At 44.8% G+C, this 24,948-nt stretch overlaps 1 protein-coding gene and 1 long non-coding RNA gene across 3 annotated transcripts; both read right to left on the reverse strand.

Moving 5' to 3' along the window:
- Positions 1–419: 419 nt before the first annotated feature.
- LOC130544730 (uncharacterized) lies at positions 420–4,669 on the reverse strand. Its single transcript, XR_008961263.1, has 2 exons — positions 4,580–4,669; positions 420–1,126 (listed from the first exon to the last, which is right to left on the reverse strand). It is a non-coding gene; the product is annotated as an uncharacterized LOC130544730 (long non-coding RNA).
- A 3,083-nt stretch (positions 4,670–7,752) lies between these two features.
- COIL (coilin) lies at positions 7,753–24,388 on the reverse strand. Of its 2 annotated transcripts, XM_026517406.4 has the most exons (7): positions 24,109–24,388; positions 16,006–17,119; positions 15,798–15,884; positions 15,320–15,367; positions 12,932–13,001; positions 10,252–10,340; positions 7,753–8,722 (listed from the first exon to the last, which is right to left on the reverse strand). In XM_026517406.4, the coding sequence occupies exons 1-7, from the start codon at positions 24,351–24,353 to the stop codon at positions 8,639–8,641; spliced, it is 1,737 nt and encodes a 578-aa protein (XP_026373191.2). In that variant the 5' UTR covers positions 24,354–24,388; the 3' UTR covers positions 7,753–8,638. The 2 variants fall into 2 exon arrangements, with proteins under 2 accessions (XP_026373191.2, XP_057174088.1); XM_057318105.1 differs by having other exon boundaries at positions 7,753–13,001; positions 24,109–24,373.
- Positions 24,389–24,948: the final 560 nt, after the last annotated feature.

Here is a 24,948-nt window from a genome sequence, read left to right on the forward strand (position 1 = left end):
CTCTGATGTGAAAAGTGTCGGGAAGCACTACTTACAGCACTTAACTGAATGTCAGTCCTGATCAAAATAAAACCTTTAGGGGCACCTGGGTGGCTCAGTTGATTAAGCATCTGACTCTTGGTTTCGACTCAGGTCATGCTCTCAGGGTGGTGAGATCGAGCCCCACATCAGGCTCTGTGCTCAGTGGGGGTCCACTTGTCTCCTTCCCTCTGCTCCTCCCCCTGCACTCTCTCTCTCAAATAAATAAATAAATTTAAACAAAATTTTTAAATAATAAAAAGATAAAACCTTGATCCTTCTGAGAGCCCTGAGCCAGCTCTTTGTTGGGGCAGCCTGTGTCACTTCCTTTTCCCTCTACAGAGAAAGAGAATCTCAGGTTTGCCAGGTTAGCCCCTAAGAAACACCTCACCGACACCAGGTTTAGTCAAGCAGGAGTAACTTTTATTAGTCTGATGAGCGGGAAACAGCGCCGAAGTCCCAACTGTGTCCTCCCCTGACTCAGAGCGTCCCAGAGCTTCACACGCACGTGGCACATGGGGTTCTGCTAATACATCCTCCGATCCAACCCGTCTGGTGGGGCTGTGACCCTGTTTTGCTAATCAGCTCCCAGGAAGTGGAGGCTGCTGATCGGCAGACCCACGGATGCAGCACGGTCCTGGCTTAGCCCACGCGGCGCCTCCCCTGACGGCTCAACCAGGCTTCTTCGGCAGACTCCGCCCAGGAGCAAAGGCGCTGGCACGTGCCATTGGCCCTGACGGTGGAGCTCCGTGAGGCTGACCGGTTTCAGCAGACACGTGCTGGCCGAGATAGGTAACCCGTACAGCCTGTGGTCCAGCCTCTGGACTCGCACATGGTTGGTTGGTTAAAACAAAACAAACAAACAAAAAACCACATACATTACCTTGTAGCCACATTTGTTTATAGTAAAACCCTATCAATGGTGTCGCCCAAATCCAGTTGTTCAACACAAGGGGTTGCATTGCTGCAAGGTTAACAAGATGACCGGGGATAGGAGCTAATCACCAATCCCATCAGAGCCCCCAGAGCATTTTTCTGGGGTTTCATTGTCCGTGTTTTCCTGTAAGCCCCCACTATTCATCTCCAAATGACGTTTCTCTCCTGTTCGCTGGGGGAGGAAAAGAAACAGACACAAACAAATAAAAAAACCCTGAGTTGTGTTCTTAGTATACCGTCTTTGAAAGTGGGGATCATGTGTTTAAGAAGCTAAAGCCACAGGGGCAAACTACACCATTCAGGAATGAGGATAAGCACAACGGTTTGGAGATAATGGACGGATGGAGTCAGAGCAGAAATCTCCCAAGCCTTCTGGAATAAACGCATCACTGATCAGTATTAGGTGACTTGCTCCTACCTAAAGATGTAATTAAGGGGGCGCCAGGGTGGCTCAGTCGGTTGAGCTTCAGACTCTTGGCTTCAGCTCAGGTCATGATCCCAGGGTCATGGGATCGAGCTCCCCCCTGAGACAGGGGCTCCGCGCTCAGCTGGGAGTCTGCTTGTCCCTCTCCCTCCCCCTCTGCCCCACCCCCTGCTCGTGTGCGTGCTCTCTCTCTCTCAAAAATAAATAAAATCCTTCAAACATAAAATAAAACAAAGATGTAATTAAGGAACACGTAAACATAGCCACTGTAACATGAACTATGGCGTGAGGTGTTTCTGACAGATGAAAATACAATTTAAAAATTAAGATAAATTCAGGGGCACCTGGGTGGCACAGCGGTTAAGCGTCTGCCTTCAGCTCAGGGCATGATCCCGGCAATCTGGGATCGAGCCCCACATCAGGCTCTTCTGCTATGAGCCTGCTTCTTCCTCTCCCACTCCCCCTGCTTGTGTTCTCTCTCTCAGTGGCTGTCTCTATCTCTGTCACATAAATAAATAAAATCTTAAAAAAAGAAAAATAAAATAAAATAAAAATTAAGATAAATTCAAAAAAAATTTAAGATAAATTCAAAAGAAGGGAATTCAAATTCTGCCCAAAATTCAGAGCCGGACCTTGGGCAAGCCACATAACAGGAACATGAATAAATGACAACTCATGTCTCAACAAGCACCTACTGTGTGCCAGGCCCTGCTCTAAATCCTTCTCGTGCGCTCTTCTCTCCCGCAGTCCTGGCCACTCCTGCGGGTGGGCACCGGGCTGAGGAAGCTGAGGCTGCCGGAGGCTGCCGGGCTGGTCGAAGGCAGTGACCACACAGAGAGAGAGAGAGACAGAAGTTGTACCGGCCCATCCCATGGTAGAGCGCACACGCTAACCCCATCCTGCCTCTGCCGTGTCACTTCTCTGGCTCTGTTGTCAGTGTGAAAAGGGGATTCAGAGGACGCCTGGCTGGTTCAGTCAGTTAAGTGACCCAACCGACTCTTGGCTGTGGCTCAGGCCATGATCTCAGGGTGTGAGATCGAGCCCCGTGTCAGGCTCCATGCCCAGCCCGGCGCACAGCCTGCCTGAGATTCTCCGTCTCCTGTTGCCCAGCCCCCTAAAATCAATCAATCAATCAATCAATCGATCTCTAAAAAAAAAGGGGGGGGCGGGTGTAGGGGGAGGATTGGGCTTCATTATTCTGAGGGTGGCTTCTGGCTTGAACATCGCATGACCTCCAGTGCCCCAAGTAAGCACCCACGGCTTTGACTCATGGCTTTGACCAGAGCTTTAGTTCCCCTTGAGTCCTTGGTCATAGCTGTCACACTCCCATGGATTGTTCGAGCAACTGGGCGCTCACTGTAACTACACTCTTGTTTCTGCAAGAACATTTTCCAGCGGGATGCAGGATTTGGGGGCATGTTTAGCAGATCCTTCTGACTGAATTGACGTCACTTTGCGGTGAAGTGAGTCCGCCGTCAAGGTGATCGCATGGATCACCCCCCTCCCCCGATCTCCCCCCCCCCAGGATCTCCCCCCCCACTCAGTTGTGACTTTTCTTTCTGAATGTAAATGAGTTGGAGTTTATCAGTTAGCCTCTCTTGAGTCTGATGAGGGGCTTAAGAGTAGACCAACCCTCCCTGAATAGCGTCACATTTTGCAAACATTATTTTGACTTTTCATTGTCAGCCGAGGGCGGGGCAGGCCCATTGTAGTCATGAAGACACTCGCTTTGTCTCGGGGCTCAGATGGGGCCCCCAACCCTGACTTCAAAACCTGTCTCCTTCCTCGAGGCCAGCAGGTCTCTAAGCGTCGTCTGTGGCCTCCTGCGCGTCCTCCAGACGCTTTCAGGGGGCGCACGAGGTCAACACCACGAAGGTGTTGTCTGTTCTCTGCGTGACGTCTGCAGCGATGTGCGAAAGCAGGGCACCGCCGCACCCCAGAGCCAGCGGAGCCGTGGAACCGCGTGGCCTCACACGTCCGCTGGGACGGAAAACGAGGCCCCTGAGAGAGCGGGGACAGCGCCTGTTACGCGGTCGCGACCTTCGAAGGCACGTCTGCTGCCGCAAGCCGGAGAACGGCGGTTTCCTCACGGAGAGGCGCGTTGCGTGCGGAGCCCCACAGCCGCGCTTTGCGCGAGCGCCACGGTGACGCGAGACACCGGCGCACGGAGCCCCTGGTGGCTCAGACACGGGCCTGGCAGGCAGGTTCCTGCAGCGCGCGAAGCGAGCCCCTCACTCCAGGAGCCGCTGACTGTGCTGGTTGCCAATGAAAAGATGTGAGCTTTCCAGCAAAAATTAGAATTTTGGACATGTACCTGCTATAGTGAGTTTCCTAATACTTAGAGACTGGTGTGACGAGATCGGATATTTGGCAATATTAATAAATGTAACTTTAAAATACCACATAATGAAATGTGTGGGAGAGGGCAGATTTCCAGCAAGTTCTGCCAGGACAGCATCACAGAGACTTGGAGGGCCATGACCCTCACCAGCGCCTCATCATAAGAGGCCTGGGGGGTGGGGGCGGCGGGCGGGGAGTCTTGGGGACTCTTCCCTGGGGGCTCTATCTCAGCCCCAGGAGGGGCCGCTTCTCCTGTCTGCTATTCCCTTAGCGCCCTCTTCGTTTCCTACTGGCCGGTCCCTCATTACTCCAGTCCCTGTTGGAGTTAGTAATTCCTGATACTAAACTTTTCCTGTTTGAATATCTGGGTGGTTTCTCTCTCCTAATCGGATGTAGGCTGATCCAGGAGGCTTTGCAAGCCAGTGCTGAGAACAGAGGCCCCGGAAGAAAAAACCAACCAGTACAGTCATTACTGTGAAGGGAAGGGGATTCCTGCCGGTCCTCCCCCTCTTTGCGAGGGGCAAGAGCTCATGGGGGAAGGAGGGTCTGGGTGGAAGGAGAAAGTCTGGAACAGCTCTTTTAGGTATAAATAAGGAAGTTAAAAGTTAGAACCTGGAGCACCTGGGTGGCACAGTGGTTAAGCGTCTGCCTTTGGCTCAGGGCGTGATCCCGGCATTATGGGATCGAGCCCCACATCGGGCTCCTCTGCTATGAGCCTGCTTCTTCTTCTCCCACTCCCCCTGCTTGTGTTCCCTCTCTCTCTGGCTGTCTCTCTCTCTGTCAAATAAATAAATAAAATCTTTAAAAAAAAAAGTTAAAACCAAAAAGTACCTACATTTTGAGAGTACATAGTTCTCTCACCTGGGAAGGGTTTTTGTGATGTCATCCCTTCAGAAAAGTGAAAAAGGGTTGGGAATGAATGTTCCAACGAATCCAGGTTTGGACGTAGCTAAAAAAAAAAAACAAAAACAAAAAACTTAGCAGGTAAGAAGTTACCACCACCGCGCCCCTGATGAGGACAGCAAAGAAGAGATCAATCGTATCAGGGACGTGAATGGAGTTGGAGAGCCTGCAGTTTTCACAAGAAGGGAAAAAAGATCCAGTGGGATATTGCACTGATTGAGTAAGGGTCACAGTCTTTGTATACAGAGTTGAATGTCTTAAGAGCTAAAGCGGTTTAGAATTTAACGGTGACCATGGTCATGGCAGCGTCATTTACAACAGCCAAGATGTAGAAACCTAAATGTCCACCCACGCATGAATGGATAAAGAGTGTGGTACCCACAAACAGCAGGGTATTATCAGCCTGAAAAAAGGCAATCCTGTCATCTGCAACCACACGGGTCAACCAAAGGGCCCGATGCTAAGTGAATAAGCCAGGCATAAGGGACAAATACTACATGATTCCACTTTTATCAAAACTTAGGAGGGTAGGTCTCGTGTTAAGCCTTGTTAACATGCATATACACACAAAAAACAAGCACAGGAACAAAACAAGGTGCAAGGAAACTTTTGGAGGTGATGCTTTATTAGTTTGATCGTGGTGACAGTTTCGTGAATGTATCCGTATGTTCAAACTCATCAAATGGAACACACGTAATATGTGCAGTTTTTCTTTTAAAATAATTTTAAAAATCTAAACAAAAATCATAAAAACAGACACTCAATTAAAAAACAAAAAAGAATGTAATGGTGCGCAGACAACCTGAAGATAGACCGAAGCAAGTCTCGGGGGCAGAAAGGTTGTGAGCCGGAAGTTTCCTGCTCCCAACAACACAGGCGGCAGTGGGGGGAGGGTGTGGAGAGCGCCCTACTGCTTACGGTCAGGCCAGGACACGGCAGCTTTAGGGACAGCCACTGAAACACCTTGGGGAAAAACACTGCTCTGAAATTACACTAGACGCTCTCCTCTAGCTGTGTGGTCTTTGGCGAGTGACTCAATATGACGTTGAGAGAAGTTAGATGCGTCACCACTTGAGTCCTGTAATATTCAGAGCTGGCGTCTGAGTACTTGCTGTTTCCGCATCTAGAACAGGACCACCAACCCAGGGCAAGTGAGGCAAAGACTTCGTCTCTGGCGTGTACTTTTTGCCCAGCACCTTCCCTCATCTCCCCTCTTCTCTCTCACTCCTGGAATAAACTGTATAGTTTATAGTGTTTCCACGTGGGACAATGATCTGATTTCAAGCAAGAATAAATACAGCTACAGGGGCACCTGGGTGGCTCAGTGGGTTAAGCGTCTGCCTTCGGCTCAGGTCATGATCTCAGGGTCCTGGGATCGAGCCCCACATCGGGCTCCCTGCTCGTGGGGAGTCTACTTCTCCCTTGGCCTCTCTGCTCCCCCTGCTTGTGTTCTCGCTCTAAGAAATAATCTTAAAAAAAAAATAAAAGAATAAATACAGCTACATTTTACATAATGATCCAGTACACACACAGCTATATATAAATTCTGGGGTTTAAGATTTTGTTTATTTGAGAGAGAGAGAGAGCTTGCACACACAAGCGGGGGGGAGGGGTAGAGGGGGAGGGAGAAGCAGACTCCCCACTGAGCAGGGAGCCCCAAGCGGCTTGATCCCAGGCCCCTGGGATCATGACCTGAGCCGAAGGCCACGCCTAAACTGACTGAGCCACCCAGACGCCCCTGTAAATTGTTTTATAAAGAAAACTGAAATTTACTGGATAGTGTTTTCCTATCATAATGCATCTTTCAAAGAGGTCATGACCCCTCACTTGACATCATGACCCTTCTAGGAGGCTGCTATCTGTCGTTTGAAAAACACCACTACGGAGGGAAAAGGAAACCGAGAAATTGATTATAATCTGAGGAAAACACCCTGAGGTCAACACTTCTCTTTGATCTAGTCAATGTTTACTAATTATCTTTTTCAACTGAAGTATAATCGACATACAACATTAGTTTCAGGTGCACAGTATGACTCGGTATTTGTATACACCCGTTGCAAAACAAAACCCACGATAAACCTAGGTTAACATCTACCACCATACACAGTTACAGAAAACTTTTTGTGATGAGACCTGTTAAGATCTACTCTCCTAGCAACTTTCAAATATGGAATACAGTATTATTAACTAGAGTCACCACGCTGTACGTTATGCGCCTGTGACTTATTTTATAACTGGAAGCTAGTACCTTTTACCCCCATTGCCCATTTGGCCTCACCCCCTACCACTGGCAACTACCAATCTGTTCTCTGTATCTGAGTTCCTTTTGGGGGGGGGGGGGTTAGATTGCATATATAAGTGAGATCATACAGTATCTGTCTTTCCCTGTCTGACTTATTTCACTGAACATACTACCCTCAAGGTCCATCCTTGTTGTCGCAAATGGCAAGATTTCATTCCTTCTTATGGTTGAATAAAAAGTACAGACATATAAATATACCACATTTTCTGTATCCGTTCGTCCATCAATGGACACTTGTTTCCGTAGCTTGCCTATCGTAAATAACCCTGCAACGAACATAGGGCTGCATACTGTTTTCCCAAGTGGCTGCACAGTGGATTCCCTTTCTGCCACATGCTCACCAACACTCCTGATTTCCTGTCTTTTTGATAATATCCATTCTAACAGGTGCGAGGTGATATCTCGTTGTGGTTTTGATTTGCATTTCCCGGATGATGAATGACGTTGAGCATTTGTTCATATGCCTATTGGCGCTTACTAGGTCACCTTCATTTGTTTTTCAGGCCCTGGAAAGAAAGCACGCTATGCAAGAACCCCAGTGCCAACCTCCCATCATTCACACTGATCTCACACTTTCTGGAGGATTACTTCTCATTACAAATCAATAAATCGACACTTGATACACATCAATGTTGTGCAGGTTAAAAGTAGACTGCATCACCGGCCCAACAGCTCCTAGATCTGAGTCTCACTGGACTGAACTTTGCAACACCAGACTCTTCAGTCAAAGCACGGCCTCCTGTTCCAGAACCTCTGTATCTCTCACGTTATTGTGAAACAAGACAGCGATTTGCAATAGTCCACTAAACATGATGACTCAGCATGGAAGTTTAGTTCAATATGACTTTATTTAAAAATCTGCAAAGCTGAAGGAGGAACCTGGTCTTTTGTTAAAAGGAAGCAATTTTCACAGTATAGATTTAGCCACTTTAGCTTTGTGTTGAATAATAACAGAAACCGAAGTTTGTTTGGTCCTCACTCCAGCGCACTCAGCCAGGTGCTTGGGATCTTGTAGCAAGATAACACATTCCCTGGTCTGAACTCACAGCAAACCCTCTCACCTAGGTGGAACACCAGTTCGTCCCAGGCAAACACACGAGGTCTTATTTTCACTGCTCTACACAGGGCTCTGAAAATCCTCAATTTTAAAGTTGAGAAAAATGTGAAAGGATTCCTTAACTCATCGCCTGCAACAAACCCAGCTACTTTTTAATTCTTGACAGTTACAAGTATAAAATACTTGCATTTTATAAGATGTTCCATATTTAATGGAACAACTTGAATGTTAAAAAATTAGGTCAAGTAACATGCTTTCATGTTTTAAAACGTTACTTAATAAAACCTACTGAGACAAGATATGCAGCATTTTCTTGTACTTGGTGTTATAAACTCCTACTGACGATGGCTACTTGATGGTCAAAAAATAAATTAAAAAAGAGAAGAAACCATATATACTGATATATAACAATGCCTGCAGGGAATGTCATGTTTTAAATTTTGTTACTGAATTTAAGCCTTGGAAGAAGAAAAAAAAAAGATCTACAAAAAGCAACACCCATGTTATTTTAAATGATGAGGTAGATTTTTTTTCCTATGCAGTAAAGTGAACAAAAAATGCATACAACTTTCGAATCTTTTTTTTTTTTTTTAAAGTTCAGGTTATAGCCACTCTCACAAACAAGACATTTATAAACTATGAGGTGGAGAGGTCATCCTCAAGCAGGCTCTGTACTTGGTATGGTACTCGGAGATTCAACAATCAATCTTGGATCAATTAACTCTCTCCAAAAAACAGTGATCTGAGGAAAAACACAAAATATTTGGTTTAGAGGCTTCATTTTGAGATCATACACGTTTCAATCGGTTTAAAAACTTCAGTCAAGTAAATTTCCATTTGTGCAGAATGGCTGAAGACCTGGAATGATCTGAGTCCCAGTAAGCTGAGTTCAATTAGGGTAGAAGAACTGTTTACCTAGAATGCAGCTACACTTTACACTAAACACATTTCACCTTTCCTTCATTTCGAATGGGGCTACGGGTGGGACGGGCCGGGGTGTGAGGCAGCCAGTTACCCAGGGTCAAGAGGACTTGCCCAACAGGACACTGTGGCTCAGCGGCCCACAGACTCTTCACAGGCAGCTGTGGCCCTTAAGGGTTATCAGTGGACTCCTTACGCTCCATTGCACAGCTCTATCCTGCGCTGCGTAAAACTAGGTGGTTCACGGTTTACCAAGAGCGAACAAATGCGAACTCAGCCACGTGGACGAATCAAGAGGGCCATCTAGGGCCAGAGAATGGTAATGACAAGCTCTGCTTCAAGCCCCTATTTAGTAAGGCATAGAGAGGAAAGCTTCCAAGGTTTAATTTTCCAATGTAGTTTCCAAGAATACATTTCAACAAAAAAGTGAAGAGGCATACATTGCAAATAAAGAAGTACAGGAGACTTGGCCAAATCTGCTGATCCTACCACAGACCCTAAAAATGTGTTTTGGAATAAATCTCTAAGAGTGTCATCTATCCTAAAGACAAAGCAAAACATAGTCTGGTTAGGGTTTCTACAAGTTTACATTTCTAAAATGTGAGCTTGCAATGCTAAAAGTTACAGAATAATATCCATAACATTTCAAATATAAGCACCGTAAGAGGCAGCATTTAAATATAAATTCTATTTAGTTTAATGCTAGCATAGCCTAATGAGCCAGGCATTGCCAGCAACTCTGGAAGTCTGGCTGCCTAAAAGCCCTAAACCAGATATTTCCTAAAATGGCAATTTAAGGATTTAAACAGAAGTCAAAAGACAGAATCATCATTTTATGTCATTCTTCAAAACCATCTATGCTGTTCTAAGTCAGAATCATGGTAGTATTTGGGAGATAGTAATGACTGCAAGGAGACATGATGATGATTTCCGGGGGGGCTGTTAATGTTCTGCTTCTTGACCTAGGTGCTGGTGACATGGGTATATTCATTTACAACAATCCTTCAAGCTATATACTATATATACTTTTCTCAAAAGTTTTTTAAATACGCTACCGTTCTCTACTGAAACGCTTACATAACTATGCTTTTATGCAGCTCTCTAGTCTTCAATAAGACTTTGTTCTTTGTGCACTTGTCATGTAGGCTCTTTGAGATCCAAGATGGCACCCTAACTTGGCACTGGGCACCGAAACTGCCACCCTGTAGGCAGGCCAGGGATCCTAGGGCCTAGATCTTTTATGACTTTAATATAGGCAGTTCAGGAAGCTGCGATGTCACCTTCCAGACCACCAGTAGCCAGTCGAGAGAACGGACGACCAAGCAATCCCAAGAAGAGAAGCACGCCTACCCTCTTCTCCTGCGTCACAGCGTACTCCACTACCTCAGTTCCATTTTCGTTGTGATAAACCAAATCAAATTTCCCAGGTTCTTTCATGGCTGAAACCAGACGGTAGGAAGGAGAGACAATAAGTCATTTCCCAGTAGTGAAAATGTTCCTCTACAGGGAATTTATATCATTAGAAAAACAACCACAAACAAATTGTCCGCTGATGTGGAGGCTGGGACGCACATGAAAGTATGGAGTGCTCAGTGACAGGAGACCCTTAGAAAACCCTGTAACAGCAGACAGGAGCTTCGTGGCCATTTATCAGAAGCAATCTTTCCTTCATCAAAAAAAGAAATGAGCTTGATACACTGTTATTAGTACTCTCAGAAAAGAATATGTGTAACCATTAGATAATCCAAAAGATAACTGATATGTTCCAGGTGGGAAAGGTAAACTGAATTCTGCAAAATTTGTCTATCTTGCTCTGTCGTCAGAAATTAAACATACTTACTACTTGGTAATACAGCAGTCCTCGCTTTGTACGGTAGTGCGGGGTCATAAAAATGACCACGCAGGCTGAAATTATGTACAACAATCTGAATAATCAGTGGGGAAAATTATGATGGTCTCATGACATTTTTAAAAATTGTCAAAACATTAAACCTCTACTGTATTGGGAGATGAAAAAGAGCAAAACTAATATTTATGTAGTACACTGTAATCTAAACCACCAGAAAGACAGAATTAGTGTTCTATTTCTTTGTTAAGAAACTTATCCAGGCACCAGTCAGTACAGCATGCGACTCTAGATCTTGGGGTCATGAGTTTGAGCCCTGCTTTGGGTGTAGAGATGACTTAAAAATAAAAGTCTTAAAAAAAAAAAGAAAAGAACATGCTATTATCAAGGTGGTCTGAACAGTGCTTGCCTTCCTGTCGCATAACGACACAGAGTGAGAACCCTTTCTACACTTGGCAGAAGCAGCAGACCCCTTCTAAGTGTGCATCAGCTCTCAGTAGTTCATCCTTTGAGCTCTTATCATCATGAAATAGCTCTTAGAGCTTCTTCGCTTCTTTTCTGCAACTCTCTGATGTCTTTGCTGATGTCACTTTGGGGACCTCTTCATCCCTTTTGTCACCACCACCCTTCCTCATTTATGTCAAGAAGTTCACAGGGACTGTAGTGCCAACGTGCCTACAGCCAGCTGTTTCTTCTGACCCCACTTCACTTGAACCCCACCTGGATGTCACCTCCAGAATCATCACTTTGTTTCTTTGTTGTACTTTCAGCTTTGTTGACCAATTCCCTACCTCAACATCCATTGCTGTAAAATGCCAGTGCCATGTGGGTTTATCCCAGGGAGACAAGGAGGCAGCACAACCATACGTACTGCAGTGTGTCTGGGGACAGGGTAACAGATGCACGGGGACCAATCACCAGGAGCCAGAAGACACGAAGTGACGTGACTGGTCACTGCTCATGATGGCCACCTGTTATTGACGCAGTGGTCTGTGGACCGAAAAGCTAGCAGAACTTGATGCAGTACTCACAGCTAACAGCAGACCGAATATCGCTGGGAACTGGTGTTACTTAACCAAACCATGGTAACTAAAGTTCCTATATATATATCAGAACCATGCAAAGCGAGGACTACCTGTATTTCTATTAGTGAACACATAAAGCCACTTCTAGAAGCTCCAGAGAAGACCAGTTCTAATTGGATGTTCTCACTGCCAATCACCGGACAAGCAGTGCTCAGGCTGCGTCCATGGAGTCTGACCATGGACAAACGCCTCTGACCGCCATTCCTAGGAAGGGGGACTTCTTCAAATAAAACCTAATCAGAAGAAAGCTGGAAAACCAATTTAAGTTATAGCTAATCATTTATTAAGATTTTAATTGCCTTAGGGTCTGCTCTCTGGCCAGGAACCCCTACAACGCAACCCAAGTGAAGCCACATATACAGCAAAAGCTCTCTTAGTCTCAGACTTTAGAACCGATGATGGGTGAGGTGAATCAGGGATAAAGCAGGGAAGCATCTGAAACGACGTGTGCGAGTGTGCATGCACATAAACTTCAGACATTTTATTTTGACTTAACACACAAAAGTATGCTCATTTACCAATTCTTTTGAAATACAGTAGGTCTTAGGAGCCTGCTGACTAGAGTTATCTTTCTTTTATAAACCCTATACTTAATATTTGTCTGCAATTTCTACAATTTCCAGTTCTGAGTTTTTTTAAAGGGATGCAAGAATGCAAATACTAGCAAGGCAGTCTGAGCTCAGAACCTTCCTAGATTTTTACCAGATTCCCCCAATCTCTTTTGGCACATCCACCCCACACGTAATTCAATAAATTTCTTAGTTACGCTCTTGGGTCAGCATTCAATTTGGGTTTCATAGAAATAATTATTTTTGCAATCAGTGCTCATCAGTTTACATAATTTTTATGAAATTACATAATTATAGGAGTAAGAACAGCTTGCCTAACAGTTTTGGAAACAAATCCAAAAACCCTTAGCAGACACACACCTCCACTAGGGGGAGCACTGGTCCCCAGGGCTGCTCTGTGCGGACAAGGGGTAGTGGAGAGTTAGTCACTGAGGCGAAGGCAGAGAGCAGCTCCTGGGTATAAAAGCTATTTAGAAACCAACGTTGATATGAAGAGCCTAAATTTTCAAATTCTTTTCTAGAAGACTCACCTGGTAAGGATGAAAGAATTTCTATATCTACTTGCTGGGTCTCTGGATTGTGGCTTAGTATTTTTCCTTCCTTTCAAAAATAAAAGTCCAAGTCAAAAACCAATATGTGAAACATTGAGAATATACTAAAACCACCAAATTATACACTTCGAAATGGTTAAAATGGTGAATTTTACGTTATATAAATTTTATCTCAATATTAAAACTTTTTCTTTAGGGGATGCCTGGGTGGCTCAGTCAGTTAAGCGTCTGCCTTCGGCTCAGGTCACGATCCCAGGGTCCTGGGGTGGCGCCCCACACTGGGCTGCCTCTTCAGCAGGGAGTCTGCTTCTCCTTCTCCCTCTGCCCCTCCTCACTCCCCACTTATGCTCTATCTCTCTCAAATAAATAAATAAAATCTTAAAAGAAAAAATTTTAAATAAATCAACCTGTAGGAGAAATAAAACTCCCAAGGCAGTATTTTCCCTGGTTTAAATCATCCCAGAGGCAAGCACCACACAACTAGGGCCAGCCCCTATAGCCCAAAGCCTACTAAATATTCAAACTAGCCAATCCTAAACTGTTTCCCCCATCCTGGCTTGCCTATCCCAAGGAAAGCCCAATAAAGGCCCTGGCACAGGCTTTCTCCTCACTCCTGTTTCCGCCACCAAATGACGTCTAGGCGCTTTCCCCCGGCGGCCTACATGACATGGCATTCCCCGCTCTCTCGGGAAATGTAAGCAATAAATTCTTCTTTCATTGCACTGACTTCTGTAGTGTCACCCAGTCACCTGCAGCGATTATAATCCTGCAGGTAGGTATGTACACGTGACACAGGGTCAAGGGCGGAGGAGACTACATTCTTTGAAGACAGATTTGACTTCTGAAGACAAGCTTGGGGAATAAAGCCAGTGATCAAGCTAGATAACAGCACTTGAGGTCAAAGCAGAAATTGGGACTGATTTTCACTCTGCAAATGGTTTTGAAAATAATATCCAGAAAGTTCTAAAAATACCGGGAAAGTAAGCAAGTAGCTTTCCAAGGTAATAACTATGGTGACCAACATCGATTTAATATGCATTTTTAAAAATCAGTATCATCTAGACTCATACTTCGTAGAGGCAGTAGTATGTATTAATTCCATATTTAGCTATCTCCCCATATATGACAGAAGTAAAGTCCTTACCTACCGTAAGGTGACAAAACATCCCGGTTTGCCCAAGACAGGTCCATTTACATTTCCTTCCAGGATAGTTAATATAATATTAATCCTTTTCACTCACAAGTATCCTGTTGTTTTTTTTTTTAAGATTTTATTTATTTATTTGACAGAGAGACAGCCAGCAAGAGAGGGAACACAAGCAGGGGGAGTGGGAGAGGAAGAAGCAGGCTCCCACAGAGGAGCCTGATGTGGGGCTCGATCCCAGGACCCTGGGATCACGCCCTGAGCCGAAGGCAGACGCTTAATGACTGAGCCACCCGGGCGCCCCATATCCTGCTTTAGATGATAACTTATGTGTCACCTATATTAAGGGGCTAAGATGAAAAACATGATAAAACACCAATTACCCAGAACTGACCTACCAAACCCCTTCATGAACTGATTCTTCTTCTAGTCTGCTTTTGAAGAAAGGTTCTTACCAGGATTTTAAAAGTCTTCCAAGGTTTAAAAAAAAAAAGTCTCCCAAGGTATCAACTCAGATTAAATCGAATCTCCTTGTACTTTCTCTGTATTACTATGTTAACATTACCACTTATTATTTTTTAAATGGACTTCTATTCCATATATTACATCAAAATAAGAAATTTACGCATTTTAACAAAATTTTGAATGGGTGAAAAAGGGAAGGAAATATGTAATTCTGTAATCTCACTAGAGTTAAGCTCTTACTGAACTATGATAAAGCTCACGCCAATGTGAAGTCCCACACAGATGTGTCGTGAATAAGTTCCAAGGATAATATTTGTGAATTACCTGTGGTTAACGGATAATGCAAAAGGGGCCATGTTAGACCATAAGAATCTGCAGTAATTCACAATTATATAAAAGAGATTCCTATGATGAAAATAATCAAATTTTCTGGCTGAGAGCTATTTATTATTTCCTTTAGGATCCTGGGGGAGTAGCATTCAAATAAGTTTGTGAATGTCTAAGCTGGTTAGAAAAAAATGACTTAAAAAAATTAAAACTCATCATTGTCCTACAACATTCATCCCCAAGCGCAAGGAAAACAACACTGGGGGCTCCACAGTGATACTATTAAAAAGTTTACATTTTAATAATGCTCCCGTTTTCTAGTTTACAACATTATTTACTCCAAAAAATCAAAATAATCCATATTAGCAGTACGAAATATGACTTTGGCTTCTTTAATATACCAACAGTTATTTTTAAATAAAAAGCCTTACCTTGTAGTCAGAGACATCAGGAGAATAATCGGACGTTAGTTCCAAAAGCTACAAAAGAAGAAAGAGCCCACAAATAAACAAACTCTTCGGTTTCTCCCCTCTGCCGCCCGAGAAAATGTGCCGGGTGGGGGAACCCACCCCGCCACCCTGGGGGCCCTACTGCGAACCTGCGGCAAAACAGGGGGTCCAGCGGGAAAGGTTTCTTTGGTTTGGGGGAGGATGTTGGGAGGGTTGGTGATCCGTAGAGCCTTTTTTTATTGAGCACTTATTATGTTCCAGACACCAGGCTAAGCCATGTTTATTCACTCACTAAACAATAAGTAGGCACCTCCTACATGCTAGGCCCAAGAACAGGACAGACACGATCTGGAAAGGGTCTATGGACATAAACATATATAATCCTGAGCTGCTAATGGGTAAGTTTATTTGGAAGGAGGATAATCTTTCCTGTGGTAATTGCTGTGCTTGTAAAATATACCTTGAACGCAATCTTTTCTCCAACCTGCGGAGCAGCCGCTAACAGCGGTAACAAGCTGTAGTCCTTCTTCTGTGTCTCTACTGGGTTCTGAAAAACAGCATCGGTCATGGGGCTCTTACTGGCGGGAAAGAGCACACCCGTGACATCCACTCCGGACACAGCCCGTGGGAGGAGGGGAAGAGGTAGGCTCAGGAGAAAGAATACTTGCCTGGATGATAGTAGATGAATTTGTGACCATTTCATTTAATTGCTGGTGCTTCTGATACTCAGCGTTTCTATTTAACACAAAGGAAACGGCCTGCCCTCGGCCTCGGCCTCTTCCCCGCATCCCCCGACCCCTCGCCCCCTTCCAAGAAAGAAGGTCCTCTCCTCTCCCCCAGCCTCTTCCCAAACTGGCGAGGAGAGTCACGTTGGGAGGAGCAGCAGGAGGGGCGGGCCTGGCACCGTCGGCATCGGAAGGCTTCCAGGCGGCAGCACCGGGAGTCTGAGAGCAGGGCCCCGGGCCCGGACAGCCCCGGCCTGCAAAGAGGCCTACTGGCTTTAGGAAGCCTGCGGCGCGCTCCGGGGCGCTCTTGGACACCGTGCACTGGTCATCGGACTCTGAGCTAGAGTCCGAACTCGAAGACGATGCTCTGCTTGTCTTGCCCTTGACAGCGGCGGAGTGAAAGCCAGTTTTGGCGGCCACTTTGGTGGCGGCTGTGTTTTTGGTAGGAGGGCCTTCCTTTGACGACTCCATTGATACTTTCTCTGAGGAATTTCTGACCTCCAAGACGACGTGGCTGAGGCCGTCGCTGGTCGATTCATGATAAGACTCGGACTCGGAGGAGGAAATGGGACTATCTTTTGTACGAATGCCCACGCCCCCTTTCCTTTTGGCTTTGACAAGGCTGTTCCTAGCAGCCGAGCCTTTCGGAGGACCACAGTTCGGGGTGGCCCAGTCCTTCAATGTCTGGGCTTTGGAAGACCTGGAGTTCTTTGTCTGTTTTTTATATTCACATTTCTCCTTTCTCTTTGGTGATTTTCTTTTGGTTTCTTCGTCATCACCATCCACTACACTACACGTGGCTTTGTTTTTCCTCTTGCTTTTTTTCCTCACACTCAGAACCGTGACAACTTCTGGTTCTAGATCCAAGGTCTTCTCATCATTATTGTTCTCTTGCCTCTTCCAATGCTTCTTTGAGTTTTTGTAATCTAGTTCAGTTTCTTCATCCTCTTCCAACCTAAATGCCCTCTTCTTTGCTTTTCTAGGTAATAAATGGCTATCCTCACCATTCTTGGCTGTCACGGTATTCTCCGCAGCTGCTCTCTCTTCTAGCTTAACTCTATCAAAACAACGAGAGAAAGCCGCCGTGAGGAACTCGTAAGCGCGTCTCCAGGACACAGTTATATACTGAGATGACTGCACACTGTCCCTAATGCCAGGCAATGAAAAAATGTCAAATCACTTAAGGATAAAAGACTCTTTTTGACAAAATGGCCTATACGGTATCACTTATGGTCAACTTTCAAATGACTGGTTTTATTTATTGAGTATCTACTGCATCCCAAATATTTTCTAGACCTTTCCTCTAATCTAAATGGCACCATGAAGGAGGTAGCCTTCATTTTAAAACAGATCACAAAATGACAGTTCACACACGTAACCAACCCAAGATCCACAGCTAATAAGCAGCAGAAATGGGATTCAAACGACAGTTTGTCTAACTTCAAAGTTCACGATCTTTCCACTCTATTACGTTGCCTGTCCCAAACGGTGATAATGCAGAGCATCCATTTTTGTTTTTAAATGTGGGCTGCTTTTTCTTAAAATCAGATTTTACTTTTATTCTGTTGAAATGTAGGAAAAATTTTTCTAACAATTCTTTTCTCTGGGATAGTGACAAGCCATCATAAAATTCCATGATATTCCGTGATCCTCAGTTTTATGTGTCAACTTGACTGGGCCATGGGTGCCCAGAGATTTGGTTAAACACTGTTCTGGGTTTGTCTGTGAGGGTGTTTCTAGATGAGATTAACATTGGAATTGGTAGACTAGGTCAAACAGATTGCCTGCCCCATTGTGAGTGGGCCTCACCCAATCCACTGAAGGCCTGAACGGAATTCCTTCTCTCTGCCCAACTGTCTGACCTGAGACTTTAGCCTTCTCCCGCCTTCAGACTCAGACTAGGACTGGAACTTACACTATCAACTCCCCTGGATCTCAAGCCTTCGGACTTGGATCATCAGTTCTCCTAGGTCTCCAGCTTGCCAGCTGTGGATCTTGGGACCTCTCAGCCTCCATAATCTCATGAACCAATTCCTTATAAGAAGTTCATATCTATCTATCTATCTATCTATCTATCTATCATCTATCTATCTATTATCTCCTATTGTTTCTATTTCTAACTACCTACCTACCTACCTACCTATCATCTCCTACTGTTTCTGTTTCTCTGGAGAACCCTAACACACACTCCATCCAAAATTACTTTTATAGTAAAGAAACTCTGTTGTTCCATGAACTGGCAACAGCTAATTCTAGGATGTATGGTCCAATGATGGAAAGCTAAGAGTGTCCCCAATGTCACGTACATAGTGGGTGCTTCAAATTGCCTGCTAAAAACAGACATTATATTTTTAATATCAAGTATTTGTATCAAGCTATACAGTTTGTATCAAGCTATACAGTTCATCAAGTTTTTTAGTGACCACAGAAAGATTAGATAATCATATTTGAAAATAGAGTATAATTGGGGAATAAGAAGACACAAGCATTTAAAACAATTTTTTTATGGGACAGTAATCCTGTGATTTAGCACAATGTGGTAGCTGAAAAAAACACCCACAGATACTCTTCAGAATACACAAAAACACAAACACATACAAATCAAAGTAAAATCAAAGCTACTGATACCAGGATAAAGAGAGAAATAAAAGTGTGAAACATCAGGGATTTAATTTATAAAAGCCTCTACTGCCAGGATGGACCTCAGCATCCAGCAGCAAAGAAGCAATTCTCAAATGGGCAAAACCTAGGCTGGCATCCTGTGAATCTAAGAACTACTGAGGAGCTTACAGAGTGTTGGGACTGTCCCTTGACATTCTTGATCAATTTGTTTTACCTGTAGCAATGTTACGATTCATGCTTCAATCCTGAGGCAACCAGTGAGGACCAAATTTCCCATCGAACTTTGGAAGTGGTTGCAAGACTCTCAGTTCAGTCATCGTGGTTTACTAACCCACCGGAACACAGCACCCGCTGCCTTTCAGAGGAGCCTGTGCGACCACCACACGTTCAAGAGCAGCCCTTGGCATCCCCTCACCTATTCTGAAGGCATCGGATCTGTGGATATGGGCAAAAAGGTGCGACCCGTGATGGCTACAGCCTCGCTCACTATCTGCTATATTCCAGAGGAGAGTCACTTCCGTTTGGAACACAGTAAAAACTGCCATCAGAGAGTATGAAATGGTTCATCAGGGTCTGTTGAGCTACCGTTCCTTTAAGAATGTACGCTTGCCCTGGGAATGTCCTTCATTTCTCTACTTGGATCACAGAAACAAATGTAGCTGTCCTTGTACGAAGAGAAGTGAATTACCTATGAAATTAGCAATAAAAGAGATTTAATTCCAAGAAATTTTTAGAACAGACCTTCACTGTTCATGCAAACTCTTTGTAGGCCAGGCTGGGTGGTATCAAATTACGAGGCACTCCCTTTATTAATTAATTAATTTATTTTAAGATTTATTTATTTGAGAGACAGAGAGCACGTGCCTGAGCAACTGGGGGGAGGGGCAGAGGGAGAGAGACGTCAAGCAGACTCCCCACTGAGCACCGAGCCCAACTGCGCGCTCAGTCTCAGGACCATGAAATAACGACCTAAGCAGAAACCAAGAGTCCGATGCTCAACCAACTGAGTCACCCAGGTGCCCCAAAATGCAAGGCACTCCCTTTAAATGTGCAACTTCACTTCTAGGATTCTATCATACAGAAATACAGCCACACCCAGCTGCACAGCCTGAGACCCCAAACCCACTGCCTGCCAAGGCCAAAGTGAGTGGATTCAAATCCTTCCTCTGCCACTTTAAGTAAAATTTTTAAATATTACCTCACCTTTCTCATTTGCAAAAATGGGGACAGTGACAATTATTGTAATACTCAGATGAGCTATCATCTATGTTTAGAGCAGTGCCAGGCTCCAAGCAAGTACTATCCAAATATTAACTCTAATTTTTATTAATACAATAATTGTTTGTTTTTTTTAAAGATTTTATTTATTTATTCGACAGAGATAGAGACAGCCAGCGAGAGAGGGAACACAAGCAGGGGAAGTGGGAGAGGAAGAAGCGGGCTCATAGCGGAGGAGCCTGACGTGGGGCTCAATCCCATAACATGGGATCACACCCTGAGCCGAAGGCAGACGCTTAACCGCTATGCCACCCAGGCGCCCCTATTAATACAATAATTGTTAGTCTTCTGAGGGCAGGACATGGAGGGTTTTTAATGAATTTGTCCCACCAAATGGAGGTGAAATTCAACAAAGAGAATGAAAACATAGAGCTGCACCCCCTTTGGGTCCCCTCAGTTCCCTGTAGCCTCCCTCCTGCCTGGCTACTGCATTATCACATTCAGAGAGGTAAAGGTCCTTGACCAAGGGAACACAGCTAATGAGTCATGATTCAAACCTAGCGTTCTGACTCCAGACCTTGAACTCTTTATCACTCCGCTCTCTTACCTTTCACACGACACTGAACAAAAGTAACTCATATATTGTTGGCATAAATACAGACCTGTACAACTTTTCTGGAGGCCAAGTTGACATTACTTATTACAAAGTTTAAAATCTGACCCAAAAGTACCTCTTCTAGGAATGTATCCTGTTGAACCACTGCCCAAGTACACAAGGACGTACAAAAATGTTCACTACAGCAGTATGTACCAGTGAAAAGCAGAAAACCATCATAGCCTGGGGGGGGGGGGCAAGCTGGCTGGTTTAGTCGATTGAGTGTGCGACTCTTGATCTGGGGTTGTAAGTTTGAGCCCCACGCTGGATGTAGAGATTAGTTAAAAATAAAATCTTTAAAGAAAAAAAAAAACCCGAAAACAAAAAAACTGCCATGGTCTAAATGTTTGTGTCCCTGCAAAATTCATGTGTTGAAACCCTAACCACCAAGGTGATGGAATTAGGAGGTGGGAACTTTGGAAGGTGCTTAGGTCATGAGGGTGGAACCCTGATGAACTAGATTAGTGCTCCTATAAAAGAGACCCTTACAGCTCTCCCTAGTCCCTTCCATAGCGAGGGCACAGTGAGAAGGTGCCATCTATGAACCAGAAAGCTAGCCTCACCAGACACTGAATCTGCTAGCACCTTGATCTTGGACTCCCCAGCTTCTAGAACTGTGAGAAATAAATTCCTGTTGTTTATAAGCTACCCAGTTTATGGTATTTTTATATTGCAGCACAAATGAACTAAGATAACAACCTAAAACACCCATTAGTAAGAGGTTGGTTTAAGAAATGGACATGGTCATGTAAAAAAATACTACATGGCATTTAAAAAGAATGACGCAGGGCACCTGGGTGGCTCAGTTGGTTAAGCGTCTGCCTTTGGCTTGGGTCATGATCCCGGGGTCCTGCGTCATCTCCCTCTCCCTCTGCCCTTCCCCCCGCTTGTTCCCTCCCTCTCTCTCTTGCAAAAATAAAAAATAAGAATGATGTACACTACATACTATATACACTCAAATAAAAGATACCCATGATACGTTAGGTAAAAAAGTGAGGTGCAGGGGGCGCCTGGGTGGCAGAGCAGTTAAGCGTCTGCCTTTGGCTCAGGGTGTGATCCCAGCAATCTGGTATCGAGCCCCACATCAGGCTCTTCTGCTATGAGCCTGCTTCTTCCTCTCCCACTCCCCCTGCTTGTGTTCCCTCTCTCGCTGGCTGTCTCTATCTCTGTCGAATAAATAAATAAAATCCTAAAAAAAAAAAAAGTGAGGTGCAGGACAATATGTTTATTAGGATGACATGTGTATTTAAAAACGATATATGAGGGGCGCCTGGGTGGCACAGCGGTTAAGCGTCTGCCTTCGGCTCAGGGCGTGATCCCGGCGATCTGGGATCGAGCCCCACATCAGGCTCTTCTGCTATGAGCCTGCTTCTTCCTCTCCCACTCCCCCTGCTTGTGTTCCCTCTCTCACTGGCTGTCTCTATCTCTGTCGAATAAATAAATAAAATCTTAAAAATAAAAAAATAAAAAAAATAAAAAAATAAAAACGATATATGTTTGCATGTGTATGGAAAAAATCTGGGAAGATAGACCCCAAACCTAACTGAGGGCACTTCTTGAGAGTAGGCTGTGGGAAGAATACGTAAGAAGAGAAATAAGGGACTTTTTACCTTGAGCTATCTTGAAGTATAACTTTTTTTCATCTGTCAGAGCAGAAAAAGTCAGATTCTGGGGGCTTGAGAGAACGAGGAAATGGCCATGGGGAAATGGCCTCTCAAGCCTCCCACCACCTGGCTCCGCCTCTCAGTACTCCCAGCAATCCCTACAGAATCCTTCTGTAGTCAGACTTATCTCTTCAGGGAGTCAGGCTAGCTCTTGAATCTACAACTCTCCTGGGCCATCTAGCATTTCCATTTCCAACATGTCCATCAAGGAACTGCGAAATTCCCTGACCATTTGTGTTCCACGATGATCTCTCCCTTCTCAGTCATCTTCTGCACTTAGCAGCACAACCTAGTATAATTATCCGGGCTGACTGCCTGCATCACACAAGAAGGTAATATACAGAAACAAGAAACTAGTTATTTTGTCCACTCCAACAATACTAGGAACCTTTAAGAAAAGACACTATGTTTTCTTCTGTAGCTCTGAAGAAAGGTGAATCTGTTGGAAGACAGAATGATTGAAAACAGGCAACCACAAAAATACACAAAATTTTTCCACATTCAGTTTTTTCCTAAGGTCTGCCCCACTTACCACCAAAGCCAGCTGCAGAGGTATTTCTTACCACACACAATTACGCCTCTGAAGTGTTCTGGGAGAAATTCTGCCTGCCCTTGTGCTGTATTTACTTCCTATAACAGCTTTCATGGTTTGCTTTTGACATTAACTTCACTATAAGGAGTATAATTCCCAGATGATTCATTAATTGAGGTGTAACTGCAGTTAGTGAGCAGGAAGTTATTAATTTATTAGGCAGGGGATAGTTCAGAAAGTAAACTTAATAGGAGGGGAGGCAGTCCTTGCAATTGAATTGTAGTATTGAAGTAGTCCCTGAATTGCAAAAATAATGGAGAGCCATTACAGTGAAAGAAAAAGGAAAAAGAACTCTTTTTTGAAATTTGGACGATTTCAAATTGTCTTTAGAAACAGCTAAACATTAACAAATCACAGCATTCCTGATTTTAAGAGAGAGACACACACACAAAGATGTAGGTATTGTTCCAAACTGAATTCCCTGACGTTCTGAAGAAATCTCACGGATCTGACATTATGTTCTAAGGAAAAGAATATTTAACAAAGAACAGGCAGAGGAAGTAGCCTGGTTCATAACTCTAGAATTTTTTCATTGTAGCTGAAGCTTTAAAAAGAAACCCTGAGTAAATTAGTCTAAAAGTCCAAACCGATATGATCATGTCTTACCATTTTATTGAGACAACTCAACCACACATGGGCAATTCATACCACAATGGCTTCTTGATACTCATCTCGGTATCATTTTTTTTTTTAATTTTCAAAAGCTTACTTAAAACTATTTTATTTTCCAATTCACGACCCAAAAGGTCCCGAACACCTATTTAAAAGAACCGCAAAACACCCACGTATGACAAGAATGACACCGTAAGTCTCAAAAGAACTCGCAGGAGCACAAAAGTAGGACGAACGGCACGCTTTGAAGGAAACACGAATGTTCCTCTTTGTCTGGGTCCCCGGCACCTGACCCTGAGAGCCGCCAGGCTCTGACGTGCATCAGGCCCACGTTAACACTGTCTCAGTGAGTGCCCGCTAAATCAGGGCTGAAAGAAACAGAGGCCCGGCCCACGCACAAGATCAGGGTCTTTCCAAGTTTGGTCCACCAATCACCTGGCTCAGAAGCACTCGGGGAAGGATGCTCCTTACCCTGCGGCTTCCTGAGCCCCAAACCTACCTAGACCAATCAGCGTCTCCCGGGTTCACGAACCTGCAGCTTGACAGCCCCACCCCACGCCCACCCCAACTCCCCACCCCATACCCACGCGCGGCCTCCAGGGGCCCGAGGCGCCCCGGGCGTGCGCAGGCGCGTCCCCGGCCCGCCGCCCACCCCGCCACCGCCAACCCCGCGCAGCGCGCACCTGAGGCAGTCGTTGTCTCGTACCAGGCGCGCGCTCTCGGCTGGGGGCAAGAGCCCCCCCTCCAAGTAGAGGCCCAGGAGGGCCCCAGAACTGAAGCCGAAGCGCTGGCGGATGAGACTAATGAGATCCGTGACCACTCGGCATCTGTTCAAGTCGACAAGGAGCCAGAAGGCCGTGCAGTGCGGGGTAGCTGGCGGCGGGTAATCAAATTGAAGCCGTAGCCTAACCGTCTCGGAGGCCGCCATCTTGCCCGATGCTCAACGGAAGCCGAGAGACACCACAGGGCTACCGAGAGGCGTGCTCGGCGGCCCGCCCCCTGGGACCTTTTAACGTATGCCCCCTATAGGCTCCAAGTGGCTACTACAGGCTCCGTGACCGGCAAGAACGCCCAGCCGGGTTGATTCGATTCAATTCTGTTCAACACTGGGCTAGGGAAGAGTCTAAATGAATTCCTTTCCCGCTGAGCTCTGCGCAGGGTCCGAATTTAGGCAGCTCTCTGGATAAACAAGCACTTCTCAGTAGTTGTCCTCTAAGATATTTGCTTTATACGGAAAAGAATTTCAAAAACCAGTAACTCCCAATACATTTAAATGACAAAATTTTTCATTGTAAGGAGTTGGAAAAGAAGCAATTCCTAGCTTATTGTAAATATTGACGTTTTAAAATAAAACCATTAATCACAGTGGAATTTAGAGACCCATGCAATATAATACCTACCACCATCCATATTTTAAAATATAAAAATAAGCCCTCTTACTAGCCACTAGGTAAGTAAATCAAAAATTGTACATCATTTAAATTTCCATTCTCTCACATTGTATATTAATTCCTTTAGTTTTT

Source organism: Ursus arctos, unplaced genomic scaffold (genome assembly GCF_023065955.2).
Source record: "Ursus arctos isolate Adak ecotype North America unplaced genomic scaffold, UrsArc2.0 scaffold_24, whole genome shotgun sequence".
NCBI classification, from domain to species: Eukaryota; Metazoa; Chordata; class Mammalia; order Carnivora; family Ursidae; genus Ursus; species Ursus arctos.